A 27,500-nucleotide genomic window follows, 5' to 3' on the forward strand; every position below is an offset into this window, starting at 1 on the left:
TCGCTTATTTTTCACTAGAATCCCAGAAACGTAACCATTGGAGGACAAGGTACTGGTGGTTGGGGGGGTGGCGGGGTGTTACTCAGTGCCGGTTCTAAGCCAGGATAAACTGAGTTAGTTGGAGTCAGAAAGGGCATCCATCCGTAAAACCAACTATGAAATGAGCCGTTTAACACAAAAACAGCTGGAGAAGGCTCGTTAACAACAGCGACCCCGACTAAGGATAAAGCTGGGAGGCAGACGAAGACGAAGAAGGAGATATGGCTGAAATTCCCACGTTTTTAAATAGGACGCTTCATCCTCCACAAAAAGTTCAGTACCACCTTTCCTCCATTTTCATTTCCACACTCGACAAAAACGTTCAGTATCCTGCAAACCAATGCAGAGCAAGCCATGAAAATATTTTTCTTATCGTCACCAGCAATTTCACGAACCGGAACTAGGAGCAAGAATAAGCCACCGGATCATTTGGCGCCCCCAAAAAATTCTGGCAAAGCAGCAATATCCTACACCTAAAGCGACGCAACACCCCATAGCGGGCCTTCATCAAACTTTATGCGAGCGTGTCACAGTCATCAGCATTTATTAGGACGACAATTCACATGCATATCGAGGGAGATGTACGTGTCATCAATGAGGCACAACATTTTGGATGAAGTGACGTTAACACAGGAACACGCCAGAGAGCGCACTCGACTACTAAACACACACACACACATATATAATATATATATATATATATATATATATATATATATATATATATATATATATATATATATATATATATATATATATATATAATAAGCATGTCTGTCTGTCTGTCTGTCTGTGAGCTTCGGTGAACTCTCAGAGCATCGCTTCAGTAAATGAGTTTTATGCATTGTCATGAATGACAAGTGGTTATGGGAATATTTAACTTTGGAAATCCTTCTCCTTCGCGTCGATGCAGCCTCTGATACTGATTCTGATCCAAGATTCATCTCTGTTTTTTTTTTTATCTCTTTTGGAAATTCTTCTGAAGAGCAATGTCCCAGCAACTCCGGAACTCTTTGCTTGAGCGCAACACTGTTATTTGCTTTTATATTTTCTCCTCCGGGAATGGAACTCTCTCTCTCTCTCTCTCTCTCTCTCTCTCTCTCTCTCTCTCTCTCTCTCTCTCTCTCTCTTTTGAGAATCATCGCTTCTTCCTCTTATATTTGGAAATAAAACCATTAAAATTATTAAATTTCTCCTTGCGCATTTTATTTATCATTGGTCCTGATTATATGCCCGCGCCCAATCTCTCTCTCTCTCTCTCTCTCTCTCTCTCTCTCTCTAGAGAGAGAGAGAGAGAGAGAGAGAGAGAGAGGATCTCCCTTCATTACCCATATTTGTGAGAATACGCCTAGAAAACAACCTCCCCATCACCGTCTGGAACTTTTTACTTGCTAGCAATAGTTATGGCACCGCTTGCCCTGCTTCTCTCTCTTCTCTCTCTCTCTCTCTCTCTCTCTCTCTCTCTCTCTCTCTGTGTTTTCCCAATGCTTCACTTCAGAAGCATCCGGTCGTTAGTTTTCCCTTCTTCGAGTTCGTTCCATATCTTACCTTTCGCGACGACGCTTTGTTTCACTTGATGAGCAAAGGCATCAGATGTCTTTCCTTGTTTCCGCTCTCCGTCACACCAGGCTGCCGTGGATTTCTTCTCCGTTCCTTTCCACGGGTGTTCGCTGGCTCGGGAATGCGTTGTTTGCCTCTCCTAGTCTCTCGTCGAGAGTTAGATATGCATCAACACAGATGTGTTTGCGTGATGCTTCTCTCTCATGCCAGACGTTTCCAGCCGTTCCTATCTGTTGCGATGAATCTCTCCGGTTTTTATGTGGCCGAGTCTTTTTTTTTTTTTGTATCTTTACTCATTCTGGACATCACACATTCTGGACATCACAGTTTTACTGATCTTGATAACTGTCACTGTGACCATTGACCAGAAACGGCTGCTCTCATTTAATGTACAGGTTCTGGGCCTTTATTCATCACCATAACTTCTTTCAGGCGAACTAATCTTGATTCCTGGGGATCTTCTTCGCCTGTCCCAAGAAAGGTCGTTGGCCTCTAACTCCTCATTTGCTTTGCAGTGTTTATTGTCACTGTTATGCCTCCAACAAGCATTCATTATCTTAATGAACACGAAAATAATACTTTCTTTTGGGTGCATGGAGCCACCCAAAGGCAGCTACGCAAGCCTCTCCTTACAGCTGCTCTTCAACTCTGGGTTGACTAGTTTAGATTAAGTTGACCTCGATTATAAACGGAAAGCAGTTAATGGGAGTATCAGGTCTGGTGAGGACTTCTGGTCTCTGGACTATTTACCAATATACGGTGTTTAATGGCATGATATTTCAAGTTATTAGTGACTTTTTAGTTTTCTATAAAAGGAAACTATTGTGCCGGCTTTGTCTGTCCGTCCGCACTTTATCCTGTCCAAACTTTTTTGTGTCCTCATTTTTTACTGTCCGCCCTCAGATCTTAAAAACTAGTGAGGCTAGAGGACTGTAAATTGGTATGTTGATCATCCACCCTCCAGTCATGAAACATACCAAATTGCAGCCCTCTTGCCTCAGTAGTTTTGATTTTATTTAAGGTTAAAGTTAGCCATAATCGTGCTACTGGCAACGATATAGGATAGGCCACCACCGGGCCGTGGTTAAGGTTTCATGGACCAAGGCTCATACAGCATTACACGGAGACCATCGAAAGATAGAGCTATTTGCGATGGCCTTGATTACACGCTATACAGAAAACTCGATTGCGCTGAGGAAACTTTGGCGCATTTTTTACTTGTTACTTTGATTCAACTCTTATTCTATTGGCCTGCTCTGAATTTTTCTCACTGGTAATGTTTCGCGAATCACCTTGATTTTTATGTCAGGAACTCGATGTATATTATTTTGCATAATAATATACATTACTTTGCACAGAAATTATATACTTATCAGGTTTTCATCGTATCGTTTATCCGATGTACTAAAATTTTCATAAAAATGTATACGTTCCAAATCGTTATTTTCAATCCTTTTATGGCTTAATACTATACAACTTTAGACAAATTGCTGGTTTTCAATAGTTAACTTCAATCTTACGCTAGTCAAAATAGGACACGTTATTTAATTCGACCGTCAGCGCTTTTATGAGCAAAAACCAATTGGTTCAACTGCAGCTATTACCGGACTTTGCGTACAAAAAAAAAAAAAAATCATTTAGGCCTATACCATAACTATAATAGTTCTTTCCGTTAAGATATTAGTAAAGGAATTTTGGCTCTTGATTCCGTTAAGATTTTAGTAAGGGGCACTTGGCCCCGTTCCGAGTAACTCTGCAACATTTACGAAACGTTGAAAGGTTCATTTCTTCTAGGTTAGGGCAAACGTTACATTTACCCAGGTATAACCAAGTTACCTCATTATCAACAGCATACGCGCATATTTTTCCGCCGCCTTTATTTCATAAGTGAAAGGCTTTCCTCCTAATTCCGATCATTTCTTGAAGTGCCGCAAATGCTTGTTTGGATTTTCCTGGTAAGACGGTTTCTCAAGGCATGGTTTCTCAGGAAAATCGCTTTCATTTTTCAAAGTTTCACAAACGCTGCCTCCGTGCCATGAGAAATTTCGAATGCCTGTATGCATATTATACATCTGGTCAGAGCATGCAGTATTGGGTTATCATTATCTACACAAGGGTTATGTGGTTCACACATTAAGTGTGTGTGTGTATGTGTGTGAGAGAGAGAGAGAGAGAGAGAGAGAGAGAGAGAGAGAGAGAGAGAGAGAGAGAGAGAGAGAGAAGCATGGCATTTTCGTCTTTATTACAAGATGTTAATGATCAACTGAGAGAGAGAGAGAGAGAGAAGCATGACATTTTCGTCTTTACAAGATGTTAATGATCAACTGAGAGAGAGAGAGAGAGAGAGAGAGAGAGAGAGAGAGAGAGAGAGAGAGAGACATGGAATTTTCGTCTTTATAAGATGTTAGTGAGCAACCTTACCTTACGGACCTTACAGTTCGTTCGGGTTGCCCCAGGTCCCTCAGTGTGAGGCACCTCTGATGTCTACCAGAGAATTGTTAATGCATCTTCCGGTATATTTTGCATCTTCCAATCTTGGATGGTCTGGGATGCATCTTAAATATTTGTCGAGCTTATAATTAAACACATCTACGCTCACTCCTGAAGAGTCCTGATATGTTCCTCAGATGAGCTGGCAGCGCATTGAATAGACGCTGCATTATCGATGCTGGTGCGTGGTGGATTAATGTCCTGTGTGCTTTCCTTAGTTTTCCTGGTATAGTTTTGGGCACTATTAACCTACCTCTGCCTGCTCTTTCTGATATTTTTAGCTCCATGATGTTTTCGGTAATTCCTTGTATCTGTTTCCATGCCTGGATTATCATGTAGCGTTCCCTTCTCCTTTCAGGACTATAAATTTAAGAATTGTAGTCTTTCCCAGTAGTCAAGGTCCTAACTTCTTTTATTCTAGCTGTAAAGGACCTTTGTACCACTCTTCTATTTGTGCAATATCCTTTTGGTAGCGTGGGTACCATATTATATTGCAATATTCAAGTGGACTACGTGCGTACGGTTTATAAAGCATAATCATGTGTTCGGCTTTTCTTGTTTTGAAGTGCCGGAACAACATTCCCATTTTTGCTTTGCATTTTGCCAATAGTATTGCTATTTGATCATTGCATAACATATTCCTATTCAGCATCACACCAAGGTCTTTAACTGCTTCCTTATTTGTGATTGTCTTGTTATTAGATCCTTTATGCATATAGCATTCCTTCTTTATCACCATAGTTTATTGATTCAAATTTACCAGAGCAACAATACCATCCTATTTACCTCTGCCCATTTATATATTTTTTGTTTAGGTCTCTTTGTAGCGAGTTCCTATCTTCATCACAAGTAATTTCTCTACTTATTCTTGTGTCATCGGCGAAACTTCTCACTACCGAGTCCTGAGAGAGAGAGAGAGAGAGAGAGAGAGAGAGAGAGAGAGAGAGAGAGAGAGAGAGAGAGAGAGAGAAGCATGATATTTTTACCTTGTAAGAGGTTAATGATCAACTGAGAGAGAGAGAGAGAGAGAGAGAGAGAGAGAAGCATGATATTTTTATCTTGTAAGAGGTTAATGATCAACTGAGAGAGAGAGAGAGAGAGAGAGAGAGAGAGAGAGAGAGAGAGAGAGAGAGAGAGATAAAAAAATTTTTACTATTGAGGAATAAAATCTTAATAATTCACCCTGCCTCAATCTTTCATTCAAGAGCCACCTTCTCAACTGCCCCCCCCTCCCCCCCAACGATACAAGAAAAATAAACGCTGGATTTATTCATCATTTCCTACCACCTACAGATCTGTCAGTGTGTGTATGTATGTGTGTGTGTGTGTGTGTGTGTGTGTGTGTGTGTGTGTGTGTGTGTGTTCGCTACCTCTCCTGGCATTATCGCAACAGAAAACATCTCTGGTTTTTTTTTATCTTCTCTTTTGGAAGACTTGTACAAATCTCCCCTCGTTACCGCAACAACTCCCCTCCCCTCTCCTTAACCCCTCTCCTCCCTTCTCCCCACCCCCAAGCCCCACCAATCCTCCCACCACCACTACCACTTTGCTTCTTCCCGGAGAAGAACATCGCTCGCCTCTCCTTTCCTGGGCGAGAGTCTGCACCATAATTAGTCCTTTTCTTTACACTACCGATGGAGGAGGAGGAGGAGGAGGAGGAGGAGGAGGAGGAGGAGGAAATAAAAGCAGATAACGACGAAGTAACTGCGAAGATGACGAAGGAAGAGAAATGAGAGGAAGATATTTCTTTCACCTATCTGAAATTATTTGATTTTCGAGTTAGTCTTTATTATTTTCATATTTATAATGCAGAGGCGGATGGGAGTCGCAGATTAATATTCTTCAATAGCACAGACCCACATTCATTTTTCACAAAGAAAATTATAATGATCTCCTCTGTGTGTGTGTGTGTGTGTGTGTGTGTGTGAGAGAGAGAGAGAGAGAGAGAGAGAGAGAGAGAGAGAGAAAGCAACATTTCATAGTATATAAAGAAAATGGTAATTATCTCCTCTGTGTGTGTGAGAGAGAGAGAGAGAGAGAGAGATCAACATTCCATAATATATAAAGAAAATGGTAATGATTGATTGGTTATGTCTATCAAGATTGGCGTTACAACATCTAGGTTGTTCAAAGAGAGAGAGAGAGAGAGAGAGAGAGAGAGAGAGAGAGAGAGAGAGAGAGAGAGAGAGAGAGAGAGAGAGAGACAGACTTGGATTCTGAAGCAATGAAGAAAAATTATAAAAAGTTTTGTTCCTTTAACACTGACGTGACAATCGCCACATTATAACCGCTGTCTCCATTCAACTACTCACATATGAATAGAACGAATCACAAACGGGCAAGAAAAAACAAAAAAAAAACACTCTTGACAAAGCGACAAACAGAGAGGGAAAGGTACAAACGAAAATAAATAAAACAAGCAAACACGAAAGATAATGAGCGAATCATCTCTCCATTCATTCTGTATCCAACATAAGCACACCATGCTGTTTACCTTCGCTTTTGGAATTAATTATTATACTCCAGCGAGGTTTGAGAATTTAATGACGTAGCTGGTTGGTCTTCTTCACATGATATATATATGTTTGTGTATGTGTGTATATATATATATATATATATATAGATATATATATATATATATATATATATATATATATATATACATACTGTGTGTATATATATATATATATATATATATATATATACATATATATATATATATATATATATATATATATATATATATTCTCTCTCATTTGGAACGGACATTCTTCATTTTGACGGTTTTTATACGATTTTATGAGTTTACCACGTGAGACTGACTGAAAGATATTCTATGACTGGGAAGTGTTTTTCAATTAATTATATTGTTTTTTGGAGCATTTATTTGTATTTAGCGTCGATGACCACCCTTTCTGTTACGCCAGAATATGATATAAATTAGTCTACCAGCCAACCTAACTAGTAGTATGCGTTTTCTGATGACTTTTTTTTCTTCTTGTTGTAACGTTACAGTATGGCTTAAAACAATGAAATATCAATTCTGTCTTACATACCTTTACACATTACTGACTTCGTACGACATCTGTTGTTGTAGCAGATCAAGCAACCAACCTACTGACCTCTCTTTCACGCATTTTCAGATGACCTTTGTTGTTATGACACTGTGATATGTCATGAATATATATATCAGTTGTTCTTTCTTTTATGCCTTTCAAGAATAGATTAGAATGTAGGATTTAGGCCAAAAGGCCAAGCGCTGCGACCAGTGAGGTCATTTCAGCGCTGAAACTGATACTGACAGTAAAAAGGTTTGAAAGGTGTAACAGGAGGAAAACCTCGCAGTTGCCCTATGAAACAATTTTTAGGAGAGGGTGGAAAGAAAGATGGAAAAAAGTGATTATGAACGGAGGTAAAGTGAAAGGAATGAAAGGGGTTGCAGTCAGGGGCCGAAGGGACGCCGCAAAGAACCTTGAGTAATATGCCTACGGCGCACCGCATGAGGTGCACTGACGGCAGTAACCCCTCCCCCTACGTTCTTTATGCCTTTCAAGACGAATCAGCTAAAAAATCATCTTTCCTTTCATGCCCTATTCGGAGTTAAAGCTTCTCGAAGTCAGCCACATGCCAACATCTAGTATAAATCAACCTGTCAATCACCCACTCTTTTTATGTCCTTTTAAAGCGAAAGGCTTTCGGAATCACTTAGACATTGGTATCTGGTGCACGTCACCCTATCAATCATCTTCTCTTTTATGCACTTACAAATGAAAAGTGGTTGGAAGCCACCCAAACACTAGGAAATGGTACACATCAACCTATCATTTATTCTCTCTTGTGTGTACTTACTGTATTATCCATCCTCTTTTTTTACGTCCTATCATTCGTCCTCTCTTTTATGTTCTTTCAGAGTTAAAGCGTTTCGGAGTCACGCAAATACTAGCATATCAGTTATCCTCTCATGTATGTCCTTATCATTTATTCTCTTTTTTTAAGCCCCTTCATTCATCTTCTCTTTTACGTTCTTTCAGAGGAAAAGCGTTTCGAGGTCACCCAAGAGATTACCAGCAGGGGCATAAGGCACACACTCTTCATCCACGACGCCACGGCCACAGACTTCGGAGCCTATAACTTCTCCGTCCACAACGAGTATGGGTCGGATGGCGTCGAGGTGTTCCTCAAGGAGACGAGTGAGTACCGAACGTGAAGGCACGGATATGCTATGCAGTCGTTCATTCAAAACAATTCAGTTGCAAGGTTTTTAATACATTTATACAGCAGTTGTTTCCTTATATATTTCAAAAAATGTCACGTTGTTTTCGTTATCATTACAGAGCAATGCAAATTGCGAAGGTCTTATTCCTTACACGATTACTATCAGTTACCATCATTGCTAGCAAGAAAGCTTCCATTATTTACACCTCATACCCAGGCCAGTGCGGACTAAGAAACTCAAATAGCCGATAAAATATTTTTCCTTTTGCAGTTGTGCTTTGCAGCCATATAATTATTATTATTATTATTTTTCCTTAGGAATATATTCTACACTTCCGTCCCTCAGGATGGGAAGTTTCTGAAAGCGTAGATTTTTACGTCCTACTATATTAACCTGTGATAAATAATTCCGTCAGAACCATTCTTATCTCTTAAATTTAGAAGATATTTGCAGGCCCATTCTAGTGTATAACTATAATTGTTGGTTTTAATAGTGTTTGGGACCTTAACTTCAGTATCAATTAGATAACATAATTCAACCACGACGGTAAACGGAGCCATATAAAAATATTTTCAGTATTATCCTGAAAGTTCTAAATAACTGGAAAATTATGGTTTTAAAGATAATGACAATCATAATTATAATTGCAGTTGTTTTCGTACAGGATATGTTACCATAACAATTACTATCACTCATGTGAAATTTGCAATGCTGATGGAATGATGTCGATGCAGTTTTATAATATTTTCTACAGCTCAGTTTCAAATAAAACGCTATCGTGATTTCAGAATAGTCAGTTTCAAAAGGCAAATATTTTCCCTTCGGTAAAAACACGTTTCTTTAAGAATACAATTATCTAAGAATAGCGTCTCTCAGCTTTATGTGAGCCAACGTAAGGAGCAATTGCAGATTAAGTACAGATAATAAAAAATGCGAAAATTTCCATACAAAAATTATGATTAAGGAGCAAACTTTTCGTTGAGGAAATTAACAAAAAATAACTATGCATGCACGAACTCTTTCTATTCCCCGTTCATCAAGATTACTGCGAGACTTGGCGATGCAAATCAATATAAGGAGGTAACAGTTAAAAATGTGCATAAGCAAAACCATTTTCTCTTTCCCCCTTCCTTCTTTTGTTTTCATCATCACGGCGTTCTTCTTCTTCGTCCTTGTATTCTTTTTACTCTCCTTCTTCATCATCATCATCATCATCATCGTCATCGTCGCAGACTTCCCTTTGAATGGAATGGGAGAGAATCTATGGAAGGAAAACCATTGTTTAGCGAAAACAAAGCTGGGGCAATTAAGAAAGTCTCTCTTCCATTCAGTCTCTCTTTATTCTCGAGAAATGTCTTTTGTGCGCTTTGTCTCATTTTTCCGCTATGCAGATTTATCGGGCCATTAAAAAAGCGGAGCAGGATAACTTCCCAGTTTCCCATTTTTCCCCCCTCGCAGTTCTTCTTCTCCCCAACCCCCCATCCCCGCCCCCCCACGCGACTTTCCTTCCTTTTTCTTTTCAGTTTCGGTTTCTTCCTCCGGAGCCGGGTCGTCCTCCTCCTCTCCTCCTCCGTGGTTGCGGGGAGCCGAAGGGGAATCCGGCTTTTGACCACTATTAGTGAGACGCTAATGTTTTGTTTACTAATATTTGTTTAGGTGCGATTCCAAAGGGCGATCTTGGGTCCCCCTTTTATTTTTACGACATAATTTTTCCCGTGGCATTCCCGGAAAGTTATTAGCAGCAAGGCTTTGAATGGAGAGAGAGAGAGAGAGAGAGAGAGAGAGAGAGAGAGAGAGAAATACTTCTCTCTCAATGTTATTTTTTAATACGCACGTTGTGCTGCCCTACAAAAAGCTACCGTGTTTGACCTCTACTGAAAAATAAAAAGTTCATCCTGCGCTGAAAAGCGAGCGCCCTTTTAGGCACAGAAACGCCCGAGGAATCAGTGTTTGCCGCAGGTCCCATAAAAACACGTTCCTTGCCTTCAACAACAAAACCACCGCAATGTGCAACGAATTTGGAGTCCATTCCAGTAATATGTGCAGTGTACGTTAACTGGAATGTGAAATAATTAAATGACATGTCTTGTCAACAGCATATCATATTCAAATGCGAACTATATGGAACCAGAGTGCTCCGTAATCAATTGGACTGTGAACAGCACACCAATTTGCTATACAAAGAGCTAAGCACTGTGACCAATTTATCATACTCAAACTTTCAGACTTTATCATGATCAGACGTGAAGTACATTGCAATCAGAATCTAACATATTCACACGTGAAGTGTAATGCAACCAAATTTTCATGAAACGTGGAATGCACTACAATCAATTTATCATAATCACACGTGAAGTGCACTGCAATCAGAATTTATCATAAACAAAGTGAAGTTCAATGAAAGAACATATCAAGGTGAAGTTCAGTCAAGCATCATATCGACGGTGCAGTCAAATCATATCAAACGTTATCATATTTAAAAGTGAAGTGCATTGCGATCATACTTAATCAAAATCAAACGTGAGATGACTGAATCAATCAGAGTTTTGCGATTATACTCCAAATGTAAGTGCTGAATCATATCAAACGTGAAGTTCATCAGAATCATATCGAATTCATATCAAACTGTCATATCAAACGAGAAGTTCATTGCGATCAGACTGAATCATATCAAACGTGAAGTTCATTGCGATCAGACTGAATCATATCAAACGTGAAGTTCATTGCGATCAGACTGAATCATATCAAACGTGAAGTTCATTGCGATCAGACTGAATCATATCAAACGTGAGGTGCATTGCAATCAGAATTTATCATATTCAAATGTGAGGTGCACTGCAATAAGATTTAATCACAAATAGACGTGTGGTGCATTGCGGTCAGAGTTTATCATATTCAAATGCGAAGTGCACTGCAATAAGATTTAATCATAATCAAATGTGAGGTGCATTGCAATCAGAGGTTATCATATTCAAACATAAATCAGACTTAATCATGATCAAACGTGAGGTGCACTGATGTCAGAATCTACCATAATCAGATATAAAGTGCAATGCAACCAAAGTTGAATCAAACGAGAGGTGCACTGCAAACAGAGTTATCATAAGGAAAGGTGATATGCATTGCAATATTTTTATCATAATCAAATATCAGGTGCACTGCAATCAGAGTTTATCTTAACCAAATGTGATACACACTGCATTAAGAGTTTGCTATATTTATACATGAAATACATTACATTCAGAATTTATCCTAACCAAATATATCATGTATTGTAAACATTACATAAGAAGAAAAAACTCGTTGTAATGAAAACTATCACAGTATTGCAATCGGAGTGCATCAGAATCAGGTGCGTTTTGAGTTGACAACATCATAACAAAGTTCATAATAAAATGCGCTGTCATGGTTACAGTATATCACTTTTAAGTATGCTTTGTATAGCATACAGAGTATCCTTATCAAATGCTTTGAGCTGTAGATGAGTTTTTGCTGTAGACGGCTGTGGTAATATTCAAATCATTTGTTGTAAACGTAGTGTAGCTTATCGACTAGGCACTGATAAGAGGAAAGTGTTTCAAAATGGGTAAAGTGTATACTATACACACACATTGCAATGCATCCTGTGTATACCACAATGAATTTTGATTATATTGTGTGGACGACTTGCATCATACTCAAATACAAACAAGTAAAAAATGCGCCTTTCTTCGGTGCAATCGAGTTTTTTATACAGAGTATAATGCTGTATGAAACTCTCAGCCACGGCCCATGAAACTCTCAGCCGCGGCCCATGAAACTTTCAGCCACGGCCCGGTGGTGGCCTGTGTTGATGGCACCTACAGCACGATCATGGCTAACTTAAAGCTTAAACAAAATAAAAACTACTGAGGCTAGATGGCTGCGATTTGCTGTTTGATGAATGGAGGGTGGATGATCAACATACCAATTTGCAGCCCTCTAGCCTTAGTAATTTTTAAGCTCTGAAGGCGGACAGAAAAAGTGCGGATGGACAGACAAATAGCCGCCTCAGTAGTTTTCTTTTTTCAGAAACTTAAAACTAACTGGAACCAGAATCACTCATAACCCACTACACTTTGCGTTGTAACCAGTATTATGATGAAGTGCGAGTCTATTTATACATCAAGACGTACGGTGAACTGAGCGATCATAATCACACGACTGTGTATGGTAACCAGAAAGCATAGACATCAAACGTGATGAGTACCACACGCAGAGAGCGTCCTGTCTTGCAACCATGCAACATCACGATCAATCACCCTCCTTGCTGTGACGATAACGCATCCTTATAAACAAAACTGTACCATTCCTACAGACTACACTATACTCAGAAATGGTGTATACTGTAATGAGTGCGCATCAGTCAAACCTACTGGTTCTGTAAACAGTAGGTATCATAACTGAAAGTTCTGCGTGTGTGTGTGTGTGTGTTACGACCAAAGCCCGCCATAATTAAACAAGTTGTGCGCTGTAAACAGAAGGTATCATAATGAAATGCGCTGTGCTGCAGTGTATCATAATCAGACGCACAGCGTATTGTTATCAGCGCTCGTCAACAAAGGGCAAGCAATGAAAAATGGAATTCCTCGTGGGTGTTACGGAAGCTTATCTGCGCATTAGAGGAAATTCGCGGGGATTTTTCTGGTTTGCCTAAATGGTCGGTTCCATTGCTCTCTTTCACGCACGTTGCTTTTCTTCTTATTTGTGATAAGTATGCCAGAGGAAATTATCCTTTGAGGATTTCATTTTTCATTTTTTGCCTCAAGGTTTGTTCGGCCTTGTTTGTCCGATTTTCTTATCAAAGCAGTCAATTCGCTTTGTTAGAAGAGCGAAAATGTTAAAACACTGAACGATAACTGGCCTGACTGACTGAGACACACACACACATAGCCTACATACACAAGCACCGTTACACACATCATCGTGCATGTTATTCTTCCACTACGAAAATAATCCGATGATAATTTTCATAGCCTTTGTTGACATGCACCAGTTGTTTTTTTTTTTTTTTTTTTTTTTTGGTGACTGGATGGTGCACGGATATCCAAAAGCGAGTCCCTAGTTTTTTTCTCTCTCTCTTTCTCTCTCCACATGTAGATTTTATAATGTATGAAGGATTAAAAGCTTATTGCTGTTGCAATTCAACATAAAAGTTCGGCATGAGAGAGAGAGAGAGAGAGAGAGAGAGAGAGAGAGAGAGCTCAATGACTGCATCGATCGCTTGGTCATTATACTAATCAATGAGAACATTTTCTTTACACCGCGCTGCTTGTACATTTTGCAAATGCAAGTTATTCATCTTTTCTTCGTAGCTTTTATGTGCGTTGCTCGCAGTTAAATTTATTACATATATGAAGTGCCTTTCGGGAATTCGAAGCGAGTTTTCCACATCATTCATAAATTCATTTACCTTTCATATGTGAATGCGTCGTTCATTTGTTTAATGTTGAATAATTCATTCAACTTCCGTATCACAAAAGCATTATTTCTCGTCCGGGGGTCGACCTTCCAGGGACCTCAACGTTCCTTTACGTTACATGAAACACTAATAATAATAATAATAATAATAATAATAATAATAATAATAATAATAAAAAGAAACATCTCGGCCAAGTTCGCCGGGTTAACGTACGAACGCAATTACAAAAGAAAATTTCGACAAAGGGGACGAATCGTCCTCCCTTGAAGATTCTCCTGGCACTGTATTTGTCATATCCGGAGTTCTTTTATTTCTGTATTTCTGAATTTTGTACCTGCATATTACCTTCAACAGCCAGCACGTCGCCCCTGCCACGGCGCAGCAGAGCAGTGGATTTATTCCTATATTGTTTTTTTGTCTCCCAGACCCGTAATTTCAATGTCTTTGATTCACAGAGACGCTGCCTGTCCTCATGCTGGTCTGTGGCGTGCTCGGGGGAGCGGCGCTGGTGTTCCTCGTAATTATGATTATTATGTGCGGCAAACGGTCTGCTAAGCGCCACAAAGGTAATGTTGGTTGGTGGTGACCCAGTTTCGCACTTGCGAGATCTCTTTTTTCTTCTTCTTTTTTTTCGCCCTTTTATTTCTTAGATTTTTTTCAGTGTCTTTTTTCAAATATTTACTCTGGTGTGAGAGACGGCAGTGTTGTTTTATAAATATATTTTATGTAGGGTGATTGCTTGAAAAAAAAAAGACGTGAAAATAATTCTGTGGAAATTATTTCATTTTATTTTTTTATCTTTTAGATTTATTTCCGTGTCTTTTTCAAATGTTTACTCTGGTGTGAGAGACGGCGATGTTGTTTTATAAATATATTTTATGTATGGTGACTGTGGAAAAAAAAATATAAACACGTGAAAATAATAATGTGAAAATTTTTTTTATTGTTTATCTTTTCTTAGATTTATTGTGTCTTTTTCATATATTTATTCTGGTATGAGAGATGGCGATGTTGTTTATAGATATAATTTATTTAAGGTGACTAATCGGAAAAACCAAACACGTGAAAATAATTCCTTATAATGACATTCACCGATACTGTGGAATTTTTATTTTTATTTTTTTGTCTTTCTTTTATTTCTGTCTTTTTAAATATTTATTCTGGTGTGAGACACTAAATTTTATGAATAGTGCTTGCTTGGAAAAATAAACGTTACGTAAAAATAATCCTTTACATTGATATTCACCAATAATGTGAAAAAAAAGTCATAGCTTTTCAAGTTTGTGTGAAAAAAGCATAGCTTTTTAAGTTTGCGTGAAAAAAAGCATAGCGTTTTAAGCTTGTGTGGAAAAACTTAGCTTTTTAAGTTTGTTAGAATGTGTATGCAAAAAAAGTGGGAGCATATAAATTTATACTCTACACCTTGGCATGGGTCTGCGTGACTGTACGTTATACAAATGTGCATCTAAAAACACGCTTATTTGTACAATTACCTTTTAGGTATACTACATATATACTGTATATACTATATATATATATATATATATATATATATATATATATATATATATATATATATATATATATATATATGTATATATATATATATATATATATGTATATATAAATATATATGTATATATACAGTATATATATATATATATATATATATATATATATATATATATATATATATATATATATATATATATATATATATATATATATATATAATATATATATATATATATATATATATATACAGTATATATATATATATATATATATATATATATAATACATGTATATACATATATATATATATATATATATATATATATATTATATATATATATATATATATATATAAATGTATATATACATACCATATTTTCATAAATCTATTTCACCTCTCAACTGACAGATTCAAAATCCCAAGCACTGGTGGAGAAAGTCAGTCGCCCTGCAAATGAACGACCAGAATTCATCGTGTGACTCTGATCTTAAGGTGTGTTTTTCGTGTCTTGTATCTTAATCGTACGTGGACATGGGCGTCTTCCTTAATTCAGCAAAGGATTAATGGCTGTCACTATTGTCCTTATTTGCCCCTACCACTCTTCACTACTGGGCGAAGTAGCTGTCACAATCATTTTATACACACACATACATACATATATATATATATATATATATATATATATATATATATATATATATATATATATATATATATATATATATATATATATGAGTAATATCATTAAAAATATCTTACTTATTGATTATGGATTCTGATCAACAACAGCTATAAAGTCACTAATTCAAAATTAACATATTAGAACTTTTGAACGCAATCCATAAATAAAGTATGGACTTTAAATCCACAAAGAGAAAACGGTAGAGAGTAATAGAAACAAACAGAGAGAGGTTTTAGCCTAATCGAAAAGGATTATGGAGAACACTACGATATTTCCAGTTGTCTTAACAAGTGTCCAACATTCTGGTTTACCCGGAACAGGTAGATATGGACCAGCGAACTGGATCATCCATGAGCAACAAAGAGACCGTCCTGGACTGCTGGGAGAAGGAGATTGATCGAGACTCTACCCATAACTACATGGCCTCCAGAAACTCTTACATCTTTCCAGACACGTTCTCGGCTGTGCCTGTCAAAATGGTGAGTATGGAGGATATCCTGGCCTCCAAAACCACTTACATTTTTTCCAGGAATATTCACTGAGGTTACGTCAAAATGATGAGTTTAAAGGATTTCCTGGACTTTGGAAACTCTTACATCTTTCCAGAAAGGTTCACTGAGATTCCTCTCAAAATGGTGAGTACAATGGATTTCCTGGACACTGGAAACTCTTACATCTTTCCAGTCATGTTCACAGCTGTGCCTGTCAAGATGGTGAGTCTGAAAGATATCCTAGCATCCAAAAAAAAAAAAAAACTCTTACATCTTTCCAGAAACGTTCACAGAGGTTCCCATCAAAATGGTGAGTACAAAGGATTTCCTAGGCTCTGGGAATTCTTAAATCTCTCCAGGCACGTTCACAGATGTGCCCATCAAGATGGTGAGTATGAAGGACACCTTGGCCTTCAAAAAAACTCTTGCATATTTCTAGAAACAGACACCGAGGTCCTGTGAAAATGGTGAGTATAAAGGGTTTCCTGGACTCTGGAAACTCTTACATCTCTCCAGACACGTTCAAAGCTGTGCCTGTTAAGATACTGAGTATGATGGACATCTTGGCCTTCAAAAAACCGTTACATCTTTCAAGAAATTTTCACTGGGGTTCCCATCAAAATGGTAAGTACAAAGGATTTCCTGGACTCTGGAATCTCTTACATCTCTCCAGGCACGTTCATAGCTTTGCCCATAAAGATGGTGAGTACGAAGGACATCTTGGCCTACAAAAGAAAACTCGTTACATCCTTCCAGAAACGCTCACTGAGCTTCTTTTGAAAATGGTGAGTACAAAGGATTTCCTGGACTGTGGAAACTCTTACATCTTTCCAGTCGTGTTCAGAGCCGTGCCTGTCAAAATGGTGAGTACGAAAGTCAGCTTAGCCTCCAGAAGCTCTTACTTCTTTCCAGTCATGTTCAGAGCCATGCCCTTCAAAATGGTGAGTCCGAAGTCAGCTTAGCCTCCAGAACTCTAACATCTTTCCAGAAAAGTTGACAGCTCTTACGCAAAAATTGTGAGTCTGCAGATATGGCCATCAGACGAGTGAGTATGAAGGACAACTTGATTTTCAAAAAATATGACTCAGGGCTCGCTCATAGCTGCCCACACAAAGGACAGCCTAACCTCCAGACCAAGGCCAAGAGAAAGAGAAGGTCTGCTCACTTCCCCCTAAATCCTCCATGCAGGCGGAGCTTTCTCTACCTCCTTATTGCGTCAGCAGGTGAATTGCCGTAATGAGCAGGTACCTCTAAGATACGTCATCGCCTACGTAGTCACCCCAGGTGAGAGGCGACTCCGCCCAGCTGGGTAGACCATTTCTCTCTTGGCCTTGCTCCAGACGTTGCCATTTTCCATGTTATTTACCCAACTGTACCTTCCAAAACAAGGAGCGGTTTTTTTTTTTAACAATATAAAAAAAAAATATGTTTAAACACTAGATTACAAACTACTCATTAACTTAAGTATTATTCCACCTATATTTTTTTATATGCTATGACCTGCGATTTACTCCGTATAGAATTTATTCATATCTCAACCAAACAATACCGAAGTACATTTACAAATTACTGTGAAAAAATCCTACCTAACTTCCTTTCATTTCAACAGGATTCGAAAATGCCTCATTGGCAATTTATTTCTTTTCCATTTCATGCCACTGTCCAGCCTATTCATAACAGATCCATAACCTCTCTCTCTCTCTCTCTCTCTCTCTCTCTCTCTCTCTCTCTCTCGCTTTGAAAGCGTGGAACAATTTACTTCTTTGATACTTTGCTTGCGTGCTGCACGTTACTCTTCTCCTGTCTCGCTTTTTTGCTGTGCGCCTGTCAGTCATACATCATTGCATGTTACGCTCGTTTGTACCAAATATATTTAGATTTTTATGCCTGGTCTTGAATTAATTTTTTGTCTGGCTTCTATACTTTATATATATATATATATATATATATATATATATATATATATATATATATATATATATATATATATATATACTCTATATATATATATATATATATATATATATATATATATATATATATATATCCTATTTTAATATATTATCCTATATAGTTTTCTATTATTATATATATATATATATATATATATATACATATTTTCTGGTTTTCTGTTATGTTTTCTCAATCTATTGCCACGTTATAATTGAGTAGTGCCAAACGCTTCCTTTCATGTATGATTCTATTCTAACATTCGATTTTCCACACCTCTCTATCGTTGCCTTTATTACTTTTACTTCATATTCAAAGCTGGTTCGTCATTCTTTGCTTTTCGTGATTACTGAATTCTTCATTTTTTCTCTCCCTCTGCTCTCACTTCGTGTTCCAAAAAGTTTTGTAGTCTGTGTTCGTTTTCCAGAGTTGTTAAATTTGTCTTCAAAGTTGACTACTTCTTATAATTTAAAATCACATTCAGATTTTCATGCGTTTGAGACCTTTTTTTTTTTCTACGTTGTTTCTTTAAGTGTATGATTCTCTTTCCCCGCTATACGCAAATAATATTTATCATTACTTCAAATCAGACGTGGGTTCCATTTCTCCTCTGAAGATTATTATTATTATTATTATTATTATTATTATTATTATTATTATTATTATTATTATTATTATTATTATCATCACGAGAGAGAGAGAGAGAGAGAGAGAGAGAGAGAGAGAGAGTCAGTCCTCATCTTTCCCCTTTGGAGTTTATTCTTTTCCCAGTTTCAATTCAATAATCAATTTCTTTCCCAACATGAGTAACATACAGTATATCTCATTGCAGCACCTGAGAAACCCCCCTTTCTTTTCATCACCTTTTTCCAGGCGGGTTTATCTGCTCCTTCCTTTTCATTTATTATTTTATTATCTACACTGACCTATTGTTACACTTTATCTCACTGCTTAAATGCAGAAAATAAAACATGGATTTTTGCTATATATAATGTGTTCACTGCCATAAATTTAAAGTGTCAAAGTTTCGCTAATTTGAACAACATTTTCGTCCTACGTCTATCCTCCTCCGATAAAAGCGTGCACGACACGGGACTCTAAATGACAGCGCTGAAAAATAGGAAGCAAAATTTTTCATGAAAAAAAAGGGAGGAAGAAAATTTTTTAAATGAAAAGCGACGCAAAAATTTTTGAAAATATAAAAAAGGAAGAAAATTTTTTAAATGAAAAGCGACGCAAAAATTTTTAAAAATATAGAAAAATGGATGCAAAATTATTTAAAAAATGAAAAAAGGATGCAAAAATTTAAAATGAAAAAAGAATGCAAAAATAAAAAAGAAAAAGTTAAAAATCTAATGATCGAGGCCGTAGCCTAGCGTCCGGCGATACCTCTTGTTCGACATTCCGACTACAATTCTGAGAATGCTAATTGAAAAAAAAAACAGGAGAGTGAAGGGGCGTGAAAAACTGAAATGCAGCGGCATTATGTGATACGGAGACTTAATTCTTTACCATGTCCCCAGATTACCTAAAATGTTCAAGCAAAGTCCTTCGGAGAGGGCAACGCAATTATAGTATTAAATAATGCTCGTAAAACTGCTGGGAAATATTAAAATAATATTGAAGAGGAAAAATAAAATAACTAAGTAGTAAACAATAAATATATTCTTATTCCGTGAATTGAATTGTAATCCCTTCAATACGTCATTCATTTAAATACTGCTACTGTTCGTCTTTACCTACTCTGACCTCATTTGCAATAGGATATTCGTTTTAAGACAAAAAAAAAACATTCTGTACAGGTGCCTTCTGCCCTATATACCTTGGGTAGCTAAAAATGTAATTTCACCATTCATGTATTTCTGCATGTAAGTTAACGTCTAATGGCGAGTTTCTGAAATCCGTAATATGATTATTTTTCTGCATTCTACATTCATATTCTCCATATTCACTTTATGAATGCCCCTCAATATTAATGAAAGGTAGTGTTTCATCAGGAAGCGTTTTATGGATATAAATTTCACAAATACAGAGATAATCTATCTTTTTTTTCTATCCTTGCAACACACTAATATCCGTTCGTAGATAAATATCAATATCTTATTTGTATTAAAATAAAAAATATGGCAGTTTGTTGCTCTATGGAAAAATAAACAGCATTCATCCAAACGAATATACTTTGTGTGTATGTGTGTATATATATATATATATGTATATATATATATATATAAGTATATATATATATATATATATATATATATAATATATATATATATAAATACATATACATATATACATACATACATACATACATACATACATACATATAATTACAGTACTTTTTACAACACACCCGAGAAATGGACGCATCGAGGAAAGCTGATGCGTGTTCAGACACTTTACATGGAACTACAAATAGAAAATTATTTTGAAATTTGTTCATGTTTCATCTACTTTTTAAATATTAATGTCAAGCGCTGAGGTATATTTTATAGTGCTGCGTTAAGAAAATGAATTTTGTGAGCTCCCTGTTAGTATGATGACATGAAACAATGCCTTTACGTTTTTGTTACAATGAAGATTACACAGGATTAAAAGAGGCAAACACAAAAAGACGAGCAAACATTATGTAGCCTTAGTATAGCTATATACTTGTTGTTTCATCTACTATTTTTACTGAACGTAGTCTACACTATCTCCAAATATTTTCGTATTTCCAGGTTCTCTATTAACTTGAAAATTGTCCTCTCCTTTGGCAGAACGGGTACATGACAGCGAACGGCGGGCTTCAGTACGACAGCTTTTCCGAACACGGCCTGACGATGTCACAGCAGCAGCCACTCTCGAAGAAGCTGTCGCCCTCGGGGAGCTTACCCACCCCTAACACTGGCCCACTAGGTAACTGCATCTCTTCTGCAGCAGAAGGCGCAGGAGGAGGAGGAAGAGTGGGAGGAGGAGGAGGAGGAGGCCTTACCGGGTCTCCGCACGCCCATCCTCAGAGCATAGTCACCCAAAACCAACACCGGTTTTACCCAAACTACAGCGACTTCGACGCGACCGGAACCCACGAATCCACTCCTGACGGAGGCCACGGGTTCTCGCCCGGCTTCCCTGGCGGACTGACCAATCAGAGCTACAAGGCCTTTTCCGGCTCGATCCCACTGTCCCTCCACGTCAACACTCGGAGCAACGGCATCGCCGGAGGCAATGCCACGTCCACCTTGCCCAGACTGGGTTTGCCCGCCGATCCCAGCCAGTACATCGTGCCCCCGAGAAACAAGGTGATACAAGGAGCTCTGGCCACGCACGTGTAGTTCTAGAAGAAACGGCCTCTTGCGGCCACAAGTGTTCGTGTCATGTTAGAAACAATGTCATAGTTTTATATAAACACGATCTCGCCAAGGAGGATTGGGGAGATAATTGTTTGTGAGGGACATTTGAAGAGCCCACGCTCTCGCGCCGCGAGAGGTCTGAAGGGAAATAGCGAGCGCTGGAAACCTGGAAGCGATCCTCCGCTCTCGCTGGATCGATCCTGCGAGGGAATCGAATGCTCAGAAACCCCTGGAGGATCTTCTGCCATCCTGCCATGAAGGATGTACGTGAAATTTGCAAGAGGAGTACTGGGAGACTTGATGTACAAAGGGACTTTCCTGGGAATGGCTGAGACGGATAGAGACGAGATATTATTAAGATGTTGTCATTTCTACAGACTACAGAGATGACTGTTCCTACAATGGTGCGATGTAGACTTAGAGTTTTGTGTCTCACATCCAAAAGGTTTGATTTCATCTTCATCATATCTGTGTTTTTTAAAGTTTACAGAATCCACTCTAGTGTTTTTTTTATATAAATTTCAGACGTCTCAGTACCTTGTTAAGACTCAGTTAAAGAGTCACCGTACTTAATGCAACCTAGCATAAGGGTTAAGTACTTTCCCCTGAATCACTGGTGCCCAGAAGCTGAATCATCAACGTTGATCTAAAATGAAATATGGAAAATCCAAATGCCCCTGGCAGTCAATTTGGCACAAAAGTGAACAATCACAAAACGGTTATTAATTGCTTTTTACGTCGCTCGGTTTGAACATACACGTGAAATTGCAGTGTGTTACAAGTTCCATGCAATGCGAGGAAACTGCAAACATGTTTGGTTGTTCTTTAAATCATTATGAGTTATTTTTTTTATTTACTATTTCTCGACTCGACTTTGTACTTCTTTATGCCATTCCAATTCGCGAAACCTTTGTATCTTTACGAAATCAACATCAAGAGATACTCCTATATATTACTGACTAAAATTTCAAAACTTACAGGAAATGGGAGATCGCAGTATTAAAAAAATGTTTCCCCAATACCATTACTCTCGCTGTATATATATATTGAAAAAATAAGAGGTGTTTAGGAATATGGCGTAATATATTTGTTAAAGGCTTTAAAAAGATTTTATAGTTTCATGTTCCGAGTTTTTTTACGAAAAATAAAATAGAACTTAGGTAAGACGAAGTGTGTGGACTGGAAGCCACATTTTGACGAGGTCAGCCAACAATTGGTCTCATTCTTCGGTTATTATATATACTTAACCTTTCAATACAGAGCCTTATTTGCCTCCCAGGGAGTCTGACCTTCGTTAAAAAAAGATTAAACGCGTTTTAAGTCCAGAATATTTTGGGACGGCTCTTCACCGAGCGAAGTAAAGAGTGAAAACTATTCATGGAAGGAGGTTCGCAGATTCAACAGTATATAAATGAATAACATTCTAACATGAACAGTTAAATCAAACTACTCTGATGGAGTACATTCTGTTTACAAGTAATTCTACTAAACTATCTCGTTCCTCTCAGTGACGTATAAACGAATATATCCAGTAGCGTTATTGCTAAAAAAAAAAAAACAATGTTAACGCCAGAAATGTTTAAATGATAAAATGCCAGTTTGATTAAGCACATTTTTTTTCTAAATCGTAAAAATCAAAATGTATGCTCTAATTAGTCGAGTTTATTAAGTGTAAACGAAAAAAAACTGATTAGTCTCCGATATTTCACACCTGAAAAAGTTTATTGAGCAGTTGCAATGCGTTATGATTTTCATTTAATTCTGGAAAGAGTATATCAAAGGGAACGGTGATTCTTCCGTAATTTTAGTTTGCACTAAGACTACGTGCGCGCGCGCGTACACGTACATATTTTATATATATATGTATATATATATATATTTATATACACATATCTATTTAATTATATATATACGTGTGTATGTATGTATGTATGCATATATATAATAGTATGTGTATATATATATATATATATACAGTATATATACACACACACATATATAATTATGTGTGTATATATATACATACACATATATATATATATAATATATATATATATAATATATATATATATATATATATATATATTATATATATATATATATATATATATATATATATATATATATAATGTCATCACACATACATTGAACTGTGCGACCTACCACAAAACATGGTTATTCCAGTGTCGAATTAAGCAACATTTCATTATCGTTCTTTTTTTTTTCTCTCTTTTTTTTTTAATACCAGTTTGGTACCACCCTGATTGTATATGGCTTCCAAGTTCACCTTCTAAACACACTGTAACTAATTGTCCCTTTGTCTTCCTAACTGTTAACTGACGTCTGAGGGTGAAAGTAACTGATATTAAGAGTATCAAGGTAAAGAGAGCTCTGGGTCTTCCCTTTACGGACCTAGAAAGGCTGGGTTGATTTATCATTCGTTATGCTTTCATGCAATATGCGTACATTCTCCTAAGCCTCAAGTCATCTTTAGTGCTTATTCCCAGTATTCAGTAAGTCTGCGTTGACTCATGTTATTCCTTTACCTGTGTTATTCATTTTTATTTTCCAAAATCTTAAACCATGGCTTTTGTTCATTAACTTTCTCTTTCAAAAGTTAATGCAATTTAATGTGATTAGTTTGTGATCTTTTTTTGTTTCTTTAGATCTGGTTTTATAGTACTTTCTAAGAATGAAATTTAAGTTTTTTTTTTTTAATGACTTATAATGGCAATGAAAGTCTTACGCGCTCAGGTGATGAAAAAAAAATTAGTACATTGTCTCCACTGACGGACTACAATACTACTATAATTTAGATTTTATAGATGAGTCATTCTATCTTGTTGTGAGGTAATGAGAGTATACTTAAATGGAGAACTGAATCAATTCAGCATAGTCAGAGAAGTGTATGTGCAAAATGTATGTTTCTGATCGCTAATGTTAGCACAAAACTCTATGCTTCGACGCAGAGCGATAGTCCATTTTGTTAGCAGTGGCAGGAATGAAGCCACATTTCCTCAAGAACATTTATCTTTATATTTGATGCTAATGAGAGTATAAAAAAAAATAAATATAACGCTTCGATGTATTTACAAATGTGCGTCTTTAATATTATTATCATTATATTATCTTTCGATTCGCATTGTAAATATGGTTCTGTGTGCATCCGTGCTATGTGTCCCATATCAATCGTTGACTCTATACAGTATATTTATGTTCACAGCATATCGTTGTACATATCAAGAAATTTGTAATTTTTGTAAATATGCGAAAAATTGTAATAAATATTTTTTTACGTAAAATGACTCGGAACACTGACTTCCATCCTTTGATGTAAAAAAAAAAACTTAGGTGCTTCTGTGCTTGAGAGGACCTACTGTACGCAAGTGCTTAAATACATGACTATTAAAAAATAAACAAAAATATTATTCTTATGTGCAAATACTCATGCTATGGACCAAGACAGACAAACAGCAATTGTGCTTGGAGGTGTTTGACAGAAATGGAGCTAGAAAGCAGGTAGCACTTGGAGTGTCAGGAAGCCAAGGGGGACGAGTGCAAGCAGGAGCAAGAATAAGTGTGCTCAGAGAGAAGAGCTTGAATAGTGTTGTAGTGTGCATATGTATATGTGTGTATGTGTATATATATATATGTATATATATATATATATATATATATATATATATATATATATATATATATATATATATATGTATATATATATATATGTATATATATATATATATATATATATTGTATATATATATATATATATATATATATATATATATGTACTCTATATATATATATATATAAACATATATATACATATATATACATATATATATATATATATATATATATATATATATATATATATATATATATATATAGAACAAATATAACGAGGACGAAAAGGAGGTGATGCACATTCAAATTTATTTCCAGCCAACGCTTCAAAGCAAGGCTTCATCATCAGGGCTAAAATACAAAAGTAACAACAACTAAAATCAATGCACAGAACTCAGTAAAATTATTAATGTTAAAATACAGATATTAGAACAGAAACATGAAAGTCAGAACCAACCTAATGCCTCTGGAAAAGAAAACTGAGTGACCAAGAACGGCACCAAAGGGACGAAGAAACCTCTCAAGCTATAATCAGAGGGGCAGAAGAAGACTGACTATTCAAAGATGGAACCAGTTGTTCGATGGTTAACGACTCGAGGGTATGGAGAGAGGCTTCATCAGCAGCTTCCTCTAAGATTTGAAAATCGTCATAGGAAATACAAGATTTACATTGTTTAGAATGTTCCCTAATGTTAGAAAACTCCTTCTTACTCAAAGTACACCTGTTCTATGGCTAACGCCATGATGAGAGTCCACTCGCACTTTCAGTATTCTTTTGGTGTATCCAACGTGTATATATATATATATATATATATATATATATATATATATATATATATATATATATATATATATATATATATATATATATATTATGATGATGAAGGCAGAAGCCTAATATACAGAGAAAAGGGCAGATGGAAAGGCACACGAACAATTAACAGGATATTTTTTTTTGGCTGACGACGTTTCGAAATAATCCATTGCATTTTCAAGGCTGCAGTGACATATATTTTCGTTTAATAAGTATACATACATATATATATATATATATATATATATATATATATATATATATATATATGTATACAAGTAGTACATTAATCTAAATGCAAAATTACTTGACAAAGGAGATGGCGTGGTCGGTAGGTATGGAGTTTCTGGACTCAATGAAAATGGAAAGAAAATTGTAGAAGGATGTTCGGTAAGGGATTTGGGTGTTGTAAGGACGGAGTTTCCTAATCTTAGTATTTAAAAGTGCAAATTTTAATGTAAAAAATGGTTAGGGAATTTTTTTTTTATTGTAAGATTACTTGGCACTTTAGAGAAGACTGAAGGTCAATCAACTTGGCTGATATAATGGTGAGAAGAAAGACGAGTGGCTGGAGGTATGGCAACTCATCCATTCGTAAAAAGAGTCAAAAGTAAGTTTCAGTTGAAGAGAAATGGACGTAAACGATGTTATAACTATAATTAATGCTTGTCGAAAAATTCCATTGTGTTAGAATATGTAGAATGGGATAATTATGCATCGACCAACATTAGTCAGAGGAAGGACAAAAACTTCAAGTGCAAATTTGTGAACGGGAAAACTGGTCTTCAATGAAACTAAGTTATTGCTTTTTGGCGCGTAATTCAGAAGTGATTGGGGACTGTAAAGAGAAACTAGGAAGATTATTATATAGTATTAGGAAAATGAGAAATCTGAAAGACATTGCGGCTTAATAACGGGTATGAGGATTAATGGATACCAGGAAGATTGGGCAATGCATGTCCACTTGGATGCTGGAAGAGTGACAGTAGTTGAATCATAAATGAATCTGAGAGAATATGTAAATGATGATTGTAGGATGTGATATGAGTTAAGTCACAGGTGAAGAATAGAGATGATTAAGGGATACCCAAGACATCAGGAATATAATTATTGTCTAGAAGAGATGTTACACTAAATAATGGACTGGATAAGCAGACTCTCTGAACGATGTGCATCCTGCACGATGCATGCAAATGAAATAAAAAAGCAAAAGGTACGTACTTGAAAAGAAATTTTTAGCCCCAGAATATATGGCACAAAAAGTATTGTAGGGGTGAGACTGGTGGATATGCACAGACGCAGATAAGGTTTATAAGGGTGTTACCAGATGGTGTGGTCAT

General features: G+C 36.6%; 1 protein-coding gene across 1 annotated transcript in view; it reads left to right on the top strand.

Moving 5' to 3' along the window:
• Positions 1-22,866, top strand: part of LOC136836481 (irregular chiasm C-roughest protein-like) — a 101,852-nt gene extending 78,986 nt beyond the window's left edge. The window contains 6 exon segments of the mRNA XM_067100808.1: positions 8,121-8,279; positions 14,201-14,311; positions 15,670-15,695; positions 15,697-15,753; positions 16,264-16,422; positions 21,144-22,866. Coding sequence (XP_066956909.1) covers positions 8,121-8,279; positions 14,201-14,311; positions 15,670-15,695; positions 15,697-15,753; positions 16,264-16,422; positions 21,144-21,698 — 1,067 coding nt within the window. The 3' untranslated portion in view covers positions 21,699-22,866.
• Positions 22,867-27,500: the final 4,634 nt, after the last annotated feature.

The sequence above is a fragment of the Macrobrachium rosenbergii genome, chromosome 56 (assembly GCF_040412425.1).
Source record: "Macrobrachium rosenbergii isolate ZJJX-2024 chromosome 56, ASM4041242v1, whole genome shotgun sequence".
Taxonomy (NCBI): domain Eukaryota; kingdom Metazoa; phylum Arthropoda; class Malacostraca; order Decapoda; family Palaemonidae; genus Macrobrachium; species Macrobrachium rosenbergii.